The 17,086-nt window shown below is 36.1% G+C and overlaps 1 protein-coding gene across 3 annotated transcripts in view; it reads left to right on the top strand.

Annotated features, from left to right (window-relative positions):
- The window catches only part of TMPRSS6 (transmembrane serine protease 6), a 1,200,807-nt gene that overhangs the window by 321,364 nt on the left and 862,357 nt on the right, over positions 1-17,086 (top strand). For all 3 annotated transcript variants that reach the window (XM_044068021.1, XM_044068020.1, XM_044068019.1), the window contains one exon: positions 8,003-8,150. In XM_044068021.1, coding sequence (XP_043923956.1) covers positions 8,003-8,150 — 148 coding nt within the window. The remainder of the gene's footprint in view (positions 1-8,002; positions 8,151-17,086) is intronic.

The following is a 17,086-nucleotide window of genomic DNA, read 5'->3' as shown; positions in this document are numbered from 1 at the left end:
TTAAAACTCCTCTAGATGAATATCACATTACTCCTTCTTTTTTCCTACCTCTCATTTATTCTCATCATACTGTACTGATTCGAATGCTTTTGAATTGTGAGCTTAAATGTTTTATGTTTTACTCTGTACAATCTTTTTGTATTTTTTTAATATTTGTATGCACCTAATTTTTGTCTGTATTGGAGCTTTTCTCCCCAGGACTCCATTGAAAACGGGTTCTTTTGGCCCAATGGACTATCCTGGTAAACCAACTGCAAATAAATAAATAAATAAAATGTTTTGTAATAATTTGGAGCTTCTGTCCCCAGGCCTCCACTGAAAATGGGCTTTTACCTAATCAGACTTTCCTGTTAATCAAATGCCAATAAATAAATAAATAAATACATTTTATATATATATATATATATATATATATATATATATAGTATGAAAATCACTGAATTACAGGATCTCTCAGTGTGGACTATACATGATTCAGTATTTGTCATAGATGTCACATGAAGTCTCAGCCTTTCAAGTTACAAAGCCATATAACTTTGAATAAATAATTTTAATGTTTAAATTGGAGAAGTTAACATGATACACAACATTTCCAGACTGTACTAATTTTACAAACACTCACAATTATTTGACTAATGCTGACTAAATGTATTCCTTTGAATGAAGTCTAATGTCTGAGGATTGATTAGTGTAATAAATTATATTGGGTATCTTAGTATGTTGAACAATAATAAAACCAGTAAGTAACACCAAGTCCCTAATATAAAAAAATAAATGACCCCAAACTGACAATATTGATTAAATCAATAAAATACTGTCATTTATCCTGCACATACATTTCCAAAGTAATATCACAAAAATGATAAGTACACTAAATGCAGTTAAAAACAATTAAAAAACATGGATGCATCCATAAACACTCTTTTCTGAACCCACTTTTGCATTTGCCACAAGTGCACGCTCTGATGTACACACTTGTTTAGTTACCAAAGTTACAGTCATGCGAGAACAGTCTACTAGTGGAATCTTACACAAGTAATATACCAGACATAAATGAAGATACAGGCATTATAAAATCGATTAAAGCAATCTCTTATTCTACAGGGATCTTCAATATGCACATCATAAAATATTATACGCATGCTTTAAATTGCAGGTATGTTTATGCAAGGTTTTGCTGTGTATACCATGGCAACATTATAATCCATCCATTCAAAACGTATGCCCTAGACTTTATTAAAAAAAGACAGTGGAAGCAAACCTTTAGCATGTTAGCACCTATGTGGTGTAGTGTGGAACATTGCACCTTTTAAAGCCTACACACATCCTTCTATTCCAGGGCATTTTCTGAAAAATCAACTTAAAAAGCATAAGATAATCAAGACTTTTCTGCTGTGAGACATACTAGATTAATGGTCTTGTGTCATTTTATTAATAAATCCTTGCCTTTTCTAATTCTGCCTATTATAAGTCAGTAAATCACTTAATTAAAAAGTCAGACATCATAAAGGTCTAGATGCCATAACGAGTTATGGGTATTAACTAGAAGTATACAAAAAAGGTACTATAGTCATGAATGAGGAGTTGCTTTTCTTTCGTTTGTTTGTCACTGTATTATTATTTTTTCTAATTTGCATTTTCCAATTCATCAGTTCGAATCCAACTCAAGTTATTTGATTGTACTTTCTACTGTTATAAAGTCAAAGGACCAATAGGTAGTTAAATAGATTCTGATATAACTTTATCATCTTCTTAAGAAAAAAAATTAAATAGGTTTTAAGGAGCCCATGTTTATCATGGCTCAATACATCTTTACAATAAGTAATTTGTGCATCAAAAGAATGAACAGGAATGCCTATGAAGTGGCTACCTGCTGTTACATGTTACTTTCAGACATTTGAAACTGCTCTCATTTCTTCCACCATATTCTGCAAATTGTGTACTGTGATGTGCCCAATCTGTACTCCTCATTTTTGAACTGCTTGAGTGGTGTTTACTCAAGTTGTTTTCCTCGTTTTTGTTTTACGGCATTTTGTAGTATTTTATAAGCAGTCTTATTCAATATTCCCTGAACCTGACTGGTCAAGGAGAATGATTGCTCATTATACAATGACCCCCCATTAATATTCCAAAACATGCATGCTGATTGGCCAGTGTGCTCATTGTAAATCCCACAATATACCAATGGAAAAAGGTCCACTCACCTGAACTTTTTTCCGTTGGTATAATAAAAAAACAAAATGGAGCAACGGAGACTTTCTTTTTTCCATTGCTTAAGTTTCAAAGCATTGATGTACTGGGTATGCATGGGAATGCAAGTCCCATACGCATGTGCAATACAACACAAGGAAGCAGTATACCAACACCGGCGGAAGAACAGTAATGTGCCGTTATACAAAGACATTATTTAAGAAAAGTATTTTTTTCTTAAATAATGTCATAGGTTAGTACTAGGCTAACTGCCCTTATGAGCCATTTTAAGCCTAGCCAATTATCTCCTGTAAGATTCAAACCCTGTACCTTGTGTTTGTAAGGCAAACACCTTAACCATTAGGCCACCCTCCCAACCTGATTGCATAATAGCAATAACTGACTCCGTGGTTGTGGTATATTGAACCCACGGTTGGCTTTATTTAATTAAACCATGCCAACCATGGGTAAATCTTCAATATACCACACCACTTCATTGGTTATTGCTTAATTATTTAATGGGGATCACTCTTATTTGAGTTGAAGTGATCTCAGAGTAAGAATATGTAACTAAGTGAGAGATGTTTCTGAATATTGATCATTTACACACAAATGTCTAGTAGATCTGACGTATATTTTATTGCTTATATAGACTTACTATATTTTATGCAGATGTGAGCGGGTGTTTACAGCTTATGCATTTTGAAACAGTGTAGTAGAACCTCTAGAAATCTGTGGCAATGTGTTTGGTGATCCTCTGCATGTTTCCTTTCAAGAGTATCAATCATCATCTAAATGTAATTCAAAGTCTATACCTGCTTATGAAAGCATCTAATGGAGTTTCAGACTTGAACATGTCTGCTGAATAATAACACATTTTCAACCTAGTATGTAAGAATTCCTGTCTCCTCAGGTACTCAAGATGAAAATGTTTGCTTGAGATTTGATTTTGTTTGCTACCAACTGCAGCAATGTATGCGGACGGAAAATGTACATTTTATGTAAAACCAGATATGGCAGCACCTCCTACAAAAAATATAATTTTTCAATTTTTTAATGATTTATCTTTCATTAAAATGAAGTGATTTCTGAACAAGAATGTACAAAGGAAGAGGTTGTGCAAGCAAAGCTCCCAACATGGGAACGGAAGGGGGGATTTGTTATACTCGTTTATGTGTTTATTTTTGCAAAACCATATTTAGCTTGAATTTGTGCATTTTGTGTGCTTGTGTATTTGTTTTACTGGCTTTTGTGATAATGTATGATGAGTTGTGTTTAGAGCTTCTATGTTTTGAACAGGAATAGTACACCCACCAGAATTTAGTATAAAAAATGCTAAGTGCATGAAAAACTATCCTGAATAATCTTTAAATCTATATTAGGAGTTTCCACAAGAAAAATCTTATTAAAATCAAAAAATGTGTCCATTTTCAGGAATCATTTAAGACATTCAAATGAACCATCAAAAGTATTCTTAAACAATTACCAGCACTCTTCAGCAAGTCTTATTGAGTTGTCTGAGCAATAATTTTGATTCTTTGTCCATTTCTCCATCAATATATTTTATTATGATTTCACTTTAACAAATATTTTTAGATATTAATCAAGCAGTATTTGCAACATCAGAAGCTAATGATTATTTATAGCCTAATTTCTGCAGCTAGTATGTCACTAAAAAACTATGGATAATGTTTTATAGACAAGTCAGTAAATCAAATAAGAAATAATCTCAAAATATGCAGTTATGTTAGAATATATTAGTGTACATGGTATAGTTACTTAAATAAATGACATGCGTTTAGTTACTAATAATGGTTTCTAAATAGTTACCATGACTTGTTAAACTAAACTTAATCAGGTTACCAGCAAACTATATATGAGAAGCACTGATGATAACAAATAGAAGACTGTCACTGCAGCAAGAAATAATTATTATTTGTGGCATAGATAAATAATGTAGATGAGGTTGTGTTCATGTTATTAGGTATTAAATATTAACTCCACTCATTTAGGCTGCAAACAGGATGTTCAGATTTCAGTTACATTTTATTCCTTGAGAAGTTAACGTTAAGACTTATACTGCATCTGTAGTTTGAATTCTCAGACTCTTTGCCTGAAAAAGCTACCTAGTTCTATAATATTAGATGTATGTGCACTTAATGCGATGACATTCTAAGAAAGTTTAGAGAGTCTTTAAGTCTGTACTTATTATTAAGCTTTCAGATGAATACCCTGCACAGATTAATCAACAGTCTGCTAGGAGGCTTAAGACAGCTACGCAAAGGACCTTAATGTCAATGCACTTGCTCTTAAAATTAACAGGTCTAAAACAGAATTTTCAGAATAAAAAAAAAAAAAAGAGTTTCTTGGGGGCATCCCCTCACAACTTGTATCATGCAAAAGACTACCTGTACCTCCATACGTAATACAGTGGACCTGAGACTGATGATGTAAAGCATATATGCACACACAATGGCCTGTTCCATGGTCATCTGGTTAAATAGTGCTTGAAAAATCAGCTGTTAGTGTCTCAGAATAAGGAGAATAAATAACTAAACATGTAAAGCAGCCTATAAACAACAAATAAAATCACAGTGAAAAAGTCTTCATCTAAAGTGAATTCATTTATCTTTACTTTCACTTGGATACATTTGTTATGATATTTCTTCTTTCCCAGATTCAGACAACCTAGTGTCTGTATTTAAATTCTGAATCCCACTGAACTTTGTCTTCAGAGCTCTGTGTCATGCTACCAGTATTAGGAAGAAAACACCAAAAAAAGCAAAGATCATTAAAGGCTAAACACTGTTAATACAATTGTTGCATTATGAACCTTTGTATCCAGTAAGACAAATAGAAATCATTTTTCCATGATACTTAAAGATTTTACTACTTCTGAGTGTCATCCAAAGAAGGTCTGCGTTAAAGGTGTAAATGCAAAAGAGCAGGCTATAACATGCAGCTGCAGAAGTACCACCTGTTCATTCCCCACATATAAACATAAAGATGTAAATGCATCAGAGCAGGTATAAACCTACAAATGCAGTAGTACCACCTGCTCATTCTCCACATATAAACTATACACCAATGAAACCTGCAGCTACACCACTCCAGTGAATTAAAGGGATACAATCGTGACTATGAACAAGGCAACTGGAGTTCAGTTAACAGCTCAGCTGACCGACAGAGCAGCAGGGAAGGATGGGAGTGCCTATTCTTGGGGGAGGGCAGTGACATAGATGTTTCCCAAGATGATCCCTGCTGGTGGCTGGGGATATCTTTCGGAGGACGTGTGGTCAAAATAGGAGGTTGATGGATGGACCTGGTTAAGCTGCTGCAGAGGTGAAACTGCAATGTCCTCATTACATGCCGCCACTTGGACATAATCATGCTGCTGCAAAGGAGGGGTAGGTAGAGAATGTGAGATGAAATGGCTATAGACAAGGTCTTTTATTAGAGAGAGAGCAGATGTCGGATCTAATATTGCATCTAAAACCAGGCTTGGGAGAATGCAACATTGCACACTATGTATGCTACGTATACACATGTGAGTAGCATCCAAGTGACAGTGTTTGTAAGTAGTGACTGCAAGAACAGAGATACTTAGAAGACATACTCCCTGTGATCACTTACAGTGAATGAGAGCCCCAGTAGAATGCATCATCTTCTAATAATATAAGTGCTTATATGACTATCATTGTTACAAGGAGAGATCAAAGTGAGGAAAAAGATTGCTAGCTGATTGCAAGGGAAAGAAAATACACTTAATAAAAAGGGTGGCCTCAGTGGAGTTGATAGTCTGACCCCGACTATCTTGATTTTGACCCAGATTTGATTACAGGGTGTGGGTATTGGAGTTGTTGTCTGAAAGGATAGGACTGAGCAGTTAAGAGTGGTTTACCCATCTCAGGGGAAGGTGTTGAGTGACTCTGATCTGGAAGTACCTGCTGGTACAGATTGAAAGGTGAGTTCTCATTGTGGAGTCCAGGCATGTCCACGTTGCCTTAGGCAGTATGCACACATCTGGAAGTATGTCCATGATACATATAAAAAACATAACTACACATACTGAGCACAATAGTCCAACTCACAAATGGAAGGTGAAGGGTTGGCCTGAGCAAGACTCCCCAAATGTGTGTAAAGTCATAACTTCATAGCTCTCAACTTCATTGCACAAGAATCGGGAAGAAGTCAAAAATAATGAGAGGACAATGGCGAAAAATCAGGAACAATTTTTAAATATAACACTAATTCACATAAAAAGTTAATGGAACAAGTACATCTGCATCAGCATGCATTTTCTAAAAAGTGAAAAGTATTGTTTGACATTAGTGACTCCTGTAATGTTCAGTGATATACCAGAAAATAAAGCATTTTATGAAGGACAGGGCAAAATCAAGGACATTATGTAAAGTCAAAATGCACAATTACTGCTAATAACAATACACAGAGACTAGTGAAATGCAGGATGGTTTAGTTTAAGTCCAAATATATCATTTAAAACAGTTAAAAAATCATCTTCGTCAGATCTGTATATCTTAGAGTTCAATCTAACTGGTTAATTGTGCTTTTGGATTTTGTACTGAACAGTCAGCAACATATGAATAAATCTTAATAAATACATCTAAAAATAGGCAAAACCTTTAATAATAATCAACTGGAGCAGTGAATATTAATCACTGGTACCTCTGAGATACAATGTCAGTCTCTGGACTGGAGTATGGCCTTCTCCATGTGCTCACCATGCTCTGTGTTATGTACTGGTGAGATGCCGGGACTATTCTAGCAGTCTGTCTCTCTCTTTAATTCTTCCATCTGCTCTTGCAGACAGCATCCATTGTATTTTTGTTTAATATTTTACATACTTTGAGCCTGCTGGATTCTGCCAGAGTCGGGTTATTACCTTCTGTCTAAACCAACATAATGTCTGAAGTATTTTTCTGTTTTTTTACAGATTCACTGAGAAAATTAGAAAAACTTCAATAGATGGGATTGTTCATCTGCTGATACAGGAACTGAGATGAGATTTCTGAAATAGATGTTTGCACTATGGTCTGTGTGGAGTTACTAGACATGTGGTTCAGGATTCAGGAAACAATTGAAGACCCTAGCCCAATTGCTCCATTTAGCACTGTATGGTTAAATGTGTTGTTCAGGGTTACACAGTAGGTAAAGGAAGGATGGGAGATTCAGATTCTGGGCAACAGGAAACAGCTCATATTCTTAACCCCCTATATTAACTGCAAGGTGTTTTGTAGACTTAATGAAGAATTAACTGTCACTGTATTGTGTGCAGAAACTAAAACATCTATGGCTACATCTATGTAAAGGTATAAATACTGCTGCCATATAAGGAAACACTGGGCAGACCTATGCATTCAAGATTCTAGGAAGTGAGTTGCTGTCTTATGTGAGGTTTTACAGTAGAAAGCCATGATATAAGTAAGGTGAGGTGGCTGAATAGTCATTTTTATAACCTTTTTTGTGACTCTGTCAGTAAACAAGGAAGTTAATCTGTTAGAAAATGTAATTGCATAAACTTCCAAAAAGCTAGACATGAATCACTCATTTTCTTTACATTGAAAAAGAATAAAGTGACTTACATAAGAAAACAAAGAACTCATCAAGACCTGTGCCTTTGACAGTTTTCAGGTTCGCTCCATTTTCTACTTTCTTGCTCCCAAACATTGTATTTCTTTAGCTTGTTCATGGATAACAGCAATACAAGCAACATGTCACTAATTTAGAAAACATGTTTAAACATACTTGCAAGTGAACTGTCAGTAATGTATTTATATTGTTTCTCTTTTAGGATGATGGCTATGTTGTTCAACAGCCTATAGAAGACACTGATGATGAGAAAAGCACTATTTTCACTTCACTGGCCTTTTCACTTCTCACTCCTGTAGGGATCGTACTGGGTCTAGCTGGAATCGCAGCAGTGACTTGGTATTTTCTAGGTAAGATGCAGCATACCTTGGTTGTTAAAAATAAGGGCCTTAACACCTCCTGGCTCTTTGCAGTAAGAAAAATCAGAAAAATGAGAAAGTAAACCTTTTTTCTACCTCCATTCTGCAATTCATGTAGTACCACTGAACAGAGCAGCTGAAAATGAAGCTAGAAACACAAGTATGTTTATAAATAAGGAACTTTCATTGTGAAGTAGAAATGACTTGGAATAAATCTTAATTGCTGAGACTGTCAGTAGTTACAGTATGCCTTTTGTTCAGTTCATACTGCTGCACGTCCAATCTTTTAGTTGTCACTGTTAGACTTCCTAAGTGTCTAGACGATATTTGGAGTTACTGCTCTAGAATCCAAATGCTATCAGCTACATTTTGAAAATACTTAGGTACCATTGCTTATTCCTGTTGTGAACAGAAAATATGCAGTAGGTAGGGCTGTACTTATCTCTAATTTCCCAAGTTCATTGAGCTTCTGTAATAATATGAACACGGCACATTATTTGTTTTCTTCCTGCAGTCATGCAATTGGTTCTAGAAGGGTATTGCTCTGCATGCCTAAAAAGTGGCATCTTCCTGTTCATCTGAATGTTGTGTGCTTCTTCAGGAGGAATTTAACCAGAGCACTGCTACCAGTTTATCCCTGTAAATGAGGGCATATCCCAAGTGGGTATTATTAAGCTAGAAATTAAGCAGTAACTAAACATTCCAGAGTTTTTACTAGATCTTATATTAATTTGCAGGACTGTAAAGCCACACTAGCACAAACACGTTGACTTTATAGTACCCAGTCCGAGGAACATTTCATTTACAAACTTATGACCTACAGGATGACTGAGGTTTAATCAAGTTCACAAATAAAATTCAGATAACATTTCTGTATAGGCCAATCATGTGACACTCAATGATATTTGACAAACTGCAAGAAAATTACAGGCTTTGTCATCTCCATAAAATGATTTCTTCTGACATTGCTGTTCCACTGCATCTTTTGAACTTGAATCGTACTGAGGTCAGAAATAATGGTGAAGACTATGTTCCCAGTAATTTCCTGAAAGTTGGACCAGTTTGAGTTGCAGTCTCTTAAGTTATTTTAGATTAGACCTTCAAGAAAACCAGTTTGCAAATACATATTACATAGGACAAAATGGACTTGATGCAACTTCAGTAAGAACTGAGGAATTCCTTGATTGCTGACAGTTCATTTAAAGCATTTCTTAGGTGCAAACAAACACATACACACCCACACAGACACACACACACACACACACACACACACACACACACACACACACACACACACACACACACACACACACACACTAAAATAGTCCTAGAAAATCAGTACAGTTTTGCTAGGGCATGCATGCATGTCATTCTCTGTAGTGTACTGCAGCTTTTGTTGGGATCCCCATATGTATAGAAAGATGTTCTTGCCTTTGTATAACCTGTTATATGTTTCTTTAAGGAGTTTTATATGAAATGCCACATTACCTAATATGAAAAATAAATAAATATATAGATCATGTTGAGCAACAGCAGATGGGCACTACGTCAGATAATCTCTGTATTAGGACAACTTCATAGGTTCATAAGTTCATAGGTTCCTAGGTGTTTACTGGGCTAACGACCACATGGGTCTCTTTAAGCCTAGCCATGCATTCCAATCTCTGACAGATTCTGATACCCTTGATAAGTGCAAGCATGGGCCTGGAAGATGAACCATTTACAGGTTACCTGTTTGCATTAGAAACTTAGGTGCCAACTGGTAACCTGCAAATGGTTCATCTCCCAGTTGAACTTCCATCACTTCAAGTGATGGTTAAATACTATTTTATTCCACTCAGTTAAAAAGTGAACTTTACAGCCAACTTTTTCTTCTGTATAGAAAACCATGCTTCAAAATTGTGACAACCTGAGTTTGCAGCAAACATAATTTATAGTAAAATTGCTGTTGCTTAGTGGTACAGAGTAGTACAGCCTAATAAATAAAATATTTCAGGTATACTATAAAATATAAAATCTAATCTATAAATATTAAGGATTCCATTTTATTTGACTCCTAATTAAAATGTATTTTCTTTACAACTGTTTAATTATAAAATAACATATTGTGTTTCTTTCATAGCCCTTTTGCTGGCATATAGCCTCAGAATTTCTGATAGAGAAAATTAACAGCCGGCACTAAATTGTCTCTCGTTCTTTTTCTCTGTCTCTGTCTCTGTCTCTCTCTCTCTTTCTCTGATTTTCTATTTTTCTCTGCATACACATGCACATACATACACAGGTGCACACACACACACACACACACACACACACACACACACACACACACACACACACACACACACACACACAAAACACACACAACACACACAACACGTGTGTGCACGTGCGAGTGTGCTTGCGTACAAGGACACCTTGTGTGCCATTTCAGGGGAAACTACAAACATAAATATCACTGAAATGTCTGGAGTTTAATTAAGCTGTAATGCCTGACAGGGCGGGGATCAAAGAGAAATAAAGGACCATTAGCTGCAGTGTTTTTCCCATAATATCCACTGTGGAAAAGATTACTGATCTTAGAACATGACCTCAGTGTTTGAGTTTGTTGATTATTGTGTTGTCATGTGTTACATTGTTGGTCGTGTGATTGTGTGTATATGTGTTTGTGGATCTATATGTTTACTCATATGGATAAAATATCTTCCTTTTATGTATATTGTGTTAAGGTTTTGTTATGCCACCAGTTATACAATTTCATTAAATGTAAGATTATTAAGTGCATTGTAGTTCATTATAAAACATGTTAACCATTGTAAATAATGAAGGTTAAAAGCTTCCATTATTTATTTTTTTACAAAAATAATAATAATCTTGTGTGACATTACTGTGTTGTTATAACCACAGCATACATTTAACTTTGTTGCTATGCTGTTAACTGCTGTATTTTTTTGTATGTCTGGAAAAGGAGGAAATTAAGTATTCTACTTATAAGTTTATTTATTTGTTTGTCTCTTTATTTATTTATTTCCTACATTTTGTTATATGTTGCTTATTTCTTGTGGCAAATATGAGAAAATGATTTATACTGCAAAAGTAAAGCAAACAGCTAATTTAAAAGCTTGGTCTAAAATATCTTTGTCATACTTAAATACAGTATTACGCAGATCTGTAACTACTGTTTTCCACCCTGCCAGCAAATATGAACATGACACTAAATATCTGATCATTGGGAAGTGAATGAGTCCGGGTGAGTGACTTGAATATCAGTACCACAGTATTTGACAAACATATTTCCAAGTGACATGCTCTTAAAATGTTCTCATGGCAAATAATTTGAATGGAAACAGTAATACTTCCCTTCAATTATTTTTAAGTTGTGGTTTGCTGCGTGGTATCCTTTTTGCTTTTATATAACTGGGATTTTGTGGTAAGTTCAAAGGTTAGTACTAAGATAACTGCCCGTGTGAGCCATTTTAAGCCTACCCAATTATTCCTTGTGAGACTCAAACCCTGCACCTTATGTTTGCAAGGCAAACACCTTACTCATTAGGCCATCCTCCCAATTCTTCTTTTATGTAAGTTTTATGTGTTTTCTTTACTGTCATAATAAGCACTTTGTCAATGTAGTGTTTTATGTTTATGTATTGTATCTTTAAGTAAGTGTGGCTGACTTTCATTTTACTGTTCCTATAGGGACTGCTGGTAATTTCTGAATGCATACTTCATATACTTCCTGCCCCTGCTTCTTCTATTTCCTGCTCCTGCTTCTTCTACTGGTTCATTTCCTGTTTATGGAGCTTATGCCATTCCTTTCACAAGGAAGTTATAGTTATTATTTGTATGCTTTTGTCTGCCATTAGCTGTGTTTAATCCATCCATCCATCCATCCATCCATCCATCCATCCATCCATCCATCCATCCATCCATCCATCCACTTCTTTACCCATTTTTCCTTATGGGGTCAGGGTGTCGCTTCAACAGTGACAATCATCTAGAGGCAAGCTTTGCACCACTGGATGGCTAGCCCTGAAATGGTTTTTCTTTCATACCATTCACATGCATGCACAATCACACCTGGGGCCAATTTAGAATGTTCATTTAAATCTAAAGTAAAGGTGACTTTAATTTGTATCATAGTCTGCATTTTTGTTTTGTTTCATTTCATTTATGCAGATTTGATTTGTGTGTGTGTCTGTGTTTCTACTGTTTTTGTTTATTTATTTTTAATTGTCACTTTTTTTCAAGGGGACGGCATTTCTGAGTCCCTGCTAGTTTATCTTGGCTACATTACTTTTCAAGATGCTGTTTGTTCTGTGGGGATTCTTTATGAATGGCTCACTGAATTTTTACTATAATTTGCTATTCTGGGAAAGGAAAAATTTTGTTTTTAGAGGGTTTCACAAAGAAATGTCAGCTTTCTTGTTGCTTTAATTTTACTATTATATAGTTGTGCATATAATTTTGTGCATTATATGTATATACCGTATAGGTACAGTGCATTACCAATATTTTGCCACGATGGCTGAAAAGAGTCAAAGGACCAGTCCAGTTACTTGGTTTAACAAATTAGTCACGTAATAAATAATGTTACAACATTGTCATCATCATCATCATCAACTTGTTTCCCACTTTTATACGGGGTTGGGGTGTAATATCAACATTAGGCGCTATGACCAAATCACCTAGACCCAATGTTTGTACCACAGAGTGGCTAGCCCTAATGCAGAATAAAACTAAGGTGAAGCAAAGCATAAGTAGTTACAGTAATACAACATTTACAGACCTACCTACATGATTTCTTGGTTGAATAATATACACTGTGGCTTTGGTCTTTTCAATATCTACATAAATATTTTTCAATACCTTACACACCTGACTGTTCCTTTTCATCTGAGTATAAACTGACCTAAAATAGGCTCTGCTTCAGACTATGTAAAATATTTTCTAAACTAAATACATGGCCAGCTTTAGTCTAGTCTGAAATTGAGGTGCTTCCACATAACCAGTAACATTTCAAGTATGACTCATTATTGACACAGTCACATTATGAAAAATAGCTAGTGTTGAACTTTGGGGAGGCCACAGGGGTGCAGCGGTTAGTGTTGCCACCTCACAGCAAGAGGTTCCCCAGTTCAATTCTTGGCTGGGGTGCCTTCTGTGCAGAGTCTGCATGCCCTCCCTGTGGTCACGTGGGTTTTCTACAGGTGCTCCAGTTTCCTCCTACATCCCAAAGACATGCAGTAGGTGGATTGGACACTCTAAATTGGCCCTCAGTGTGAGTGTGTGCGTGTATTTGCCTTCTGTGGAAGGTTGGGCACCAGGTTGGCAACTCAACGCTGTAAAACTCCACTGCCAATCATGAGAAGACAGATGATTCGCTGTGGCAACCCCTAACTGGGAAAAGCTAGAAGAAGTTAGTGTTGAACTTTGGCCAAATGAAACTCTTTAAAATTACAGTACTGGATGTATTTATTTGTGCCATCTTTTTAAGGATGCCTGAATGGGTGTGGTCCTTTCACAATAGAAACTCAGAATAAAATATCAGAAGGAAAAGCAATAACAATAACAATAAGCAGTTATAATAGTGTATAATACAAGCAGTATTTTTGACAATAGACAATTCACAGAATATTAATTCAAATTTAAAGCATTAGCCTAATAACATCAGTAATAATGCATGTAAAGATATTGATACAGCAGAAAGCCATTAATATCTGGTGTACGTCAATAGTTGTGATATATATTATCGTATCCAAAATGCAGATTATTCCAGTTGTCTGCAGAGTATACAATAGATGATTATAATACTGAATGACAGATATGAGTTGAAAAGGAGGGAAGAGACCAATTTCTGTATATAATCAGCTATTTTACAATACTTTCATAGTTTTGTGACTAAAAGATAGAAGACTTTATTCAATTACACCATTTTTGAAAATCTCCCTTTATTAACATTTTCCAAACACCACTAAATAGAAATAACTTAAAATACAAATATTAACTCATTCAGTCATAAACAGCGGAAGGTCAATTAACCTACTCTTCTAAGTCAAGAATACACTTGTTTCCTAACAGATGTTCTCCAAAACCCTATACCAAAAACACATGTCATACAATTTATATTATCTCACAAATTATATAAATTGCAAGATGAAAACATTAAGGCTTCCATTAAACAGTGGGCTGTGAATTTAGTATCAAAAGTCTGCCTGGTGATTATAATTGCATATTGAAGATTCAGGGAAGAAAGTTGTTCTTTATTTGTCAAAGAATATCAGTGTCCCTGTCAAATAAGGATTATACCTGTATAACTGTGTAAAATAAACACAAAGTATTAGTGTGAGACTTGCTCATCTGTTTTGGAGCTTTACAATGCTGTGTGGCAAGAGTAGATAGCACACTGCTGTTTTATGATATTGTACAAACAATGCAAATCATGCGTACAATGTTGTCACAATATTTCAAATCAACAATATGAATCTACAAAAATATGCATGTTAGATGTTAGCATGGAGGCCTGTGGTGTGCCTTAATGTATACCAGGTGGCACCATTTGTTCGTCTGCACATCACACAACTTTTATGGCATTAATGCAGATATGAGAATACTGCTAATATTTATAACTGATTTATCAAACATATTTATATATATGAATAGCTTGCGCTTACCCACCATGTTTATTGTAGTTTTTTAATTAATGCATACTGCTTCCACATTCCATACCCCACAAGATTGCATCACACTCTGTTCTTACATTATGAATGTAAATAAGGCAAGTAAATAGCATTTGCCATAATCTCATTTACCTCTGTAGGATGATCTCTTTGTTTTTCAGTTAATGCTGCAAGAACATACCTGTTGCTTTCATTTGAGGTTACTTTTGTTCCTGATGCCAATACCTTGCTCCATTCTCTCAAAAATTAAATGTCTCACTATCAAATACTGAAAGGCCCTCCTCATAAAATGTCTGGTGTATAAACTGAACAAACAAAACTCTTTTCCCTTCCTTGTCAGTAGATTTTACAAGAGATCCACTCCATACAACATTAGAGCTCCCCCTCCTTCCACCCACCCAACGTACTTAACACCCCTTAACAAATTACATTCAACCAATCACTCTTCCCCTGTACCAGCACATAAAATATGGGAATCCATTCCTCCCCAGATAAAAGTCATACCATCCTACACTGAATTTCATTCAGAATGAAATGCCTTCATAGTCAGAAATTATCAATGTAAATTCTTTTATAACAGTAGCATCACCTAACTGTAACTGATTTCCCAAACCAATCTTACCTCCTCAGCTCTCTCTACCCTTTCCTTTCCTCTGTCTTTCATTTCTTCTGTCTCAGTCCCCTTAGCTTCTCATTCTGCACACTCCTCTTACCTGTGCACAGGTGTCAACATTGTATATAACTACACTGCCTTAGCTTCTCATTCTGCACTCTTGTCTTACCTGTGTACAGGTGTCGACATTGTATATAACTATGTTGCCTTAGCTTCTCATTCTGCACTCTTGTCTTACCTGTGTACAGGTGTCAACATTGTATATAACTAGATTGCCTTAGCTTCTCATTCTGCACTCTTGTCTTACCTGTGTACAGGTGTCAACATTGTATATAACTAGATTGCCTTAGCTTCTCATTCTGCACTCTTCTCTTACCTGTGTATTGGTGTTTACATTGTATATAACTATGTTGCCTTAGCTTTTCATTCTGCACTCTTCTCGTACCTGTATGCAGGTGTCTACATTGTATATAACTACGTTGCCTTAAGTTTTCATTCTGCACTCTTCCCTTAACTGTGTACAGGTGCATGAACATTGATGAATATACTGAGGTAGTGATGGCATACATTTCCAACGGTGTCGCTGGGGTAACAAATACCAAGAGTATCACTATTAGAGCTAACCAGAAGCCATTGCTCACCCCTAAGGTATATGAGCTTCTGAAGGAGAGAAACTCAGCTTACAAGGCTAAGGACAAAGCAGCCCTAAGTGTAGCAAGAGGTAATCTGAGGGGTATAAAGGAAACTAAGATGGAGTATGGCAGAAAGATACAAAGCTACTTTGAAGACATGAAGGATGCAAGGAGACTATAGCAAGATATACAAGAGACCACTGACTACAAAATCAGGTCAGCATAGTATGAGGACAGCACTGAATTCCGGGACAGTTTGAACATCTTCTTTGGTAGATTTGAGGAAAGAAATAACAGGTTGGCACTAAAGCTACCCACTGAGGAGAAGGATGCAGTACTCAGCCTCAACACAGAAGAGGTAAGAAGAGAGCTAAGGAGAGTGAACCCCAGGAAGGCTGCTGGCCCAGGCAACATACTGGGCAAGGTGTTAAAAGGCTGTGTGATCAGCTATGCACAGTGCTTAAGGAAATATTTAACACCGCTCTTGCCATAGCAAAAGTACCCTCATGCTGCAAGGAAACTAACATCATCCCACTACCTAAGAAAACCACTCCCTCCAGCTTTAATGGCTACAAACCAGTTGCTCTGACATCCACTTTTAAAAAATGTTTTAAGCGGCTGATCAAAAAGCATCTTTCCTCAAGTCTACCCCCTGATTTTGACCCTCTGCAATTTGCGTACAGTGCTAACCGATCCACAGATGATGCCTTATTAGTAGCATTACTCATCTCCATTGAGCATTTAGAAGGAAAAGACAACTATGTGAGGATGCTGTTCATAGACTTCAGCTCTGCATTTAATACAGTGGTACCATTGTAGCTGATAGAAGAACTGGCAAATTTAGGAATCAATAAACATCTCTGGGCTTCCTGATGGAGAGACCACAGAGGGTGTGTTCGGGTAAGAGCACATCAAAGTGCATCACATTGGGGTTGCACAGGGATGTGTTCTCAGCCCACTGTCATTCACCATCCTGACCCACGACTGCTATGCTAAGCACAAGTCCAA

Source organism: Protopterus annectens, chromosome 1.part0 (genome assembly GCF_019279795.1).
Source record: "Protopterus annectens isolate FY-2018-M chromosome 1.part0, PAN1.0, whole genome shotgun sequence".
In the NCBI taxonomy this organism is placed as follows: domain Eukaryota; kingdom Metazoa; phylum Chordata; order Ceratodontiformes; family Protopteridae; genus Protopterus; species Protopterus annectens.
This window is presented reverse-complemented; position numbering and strand designations above follow the sequence as displayed.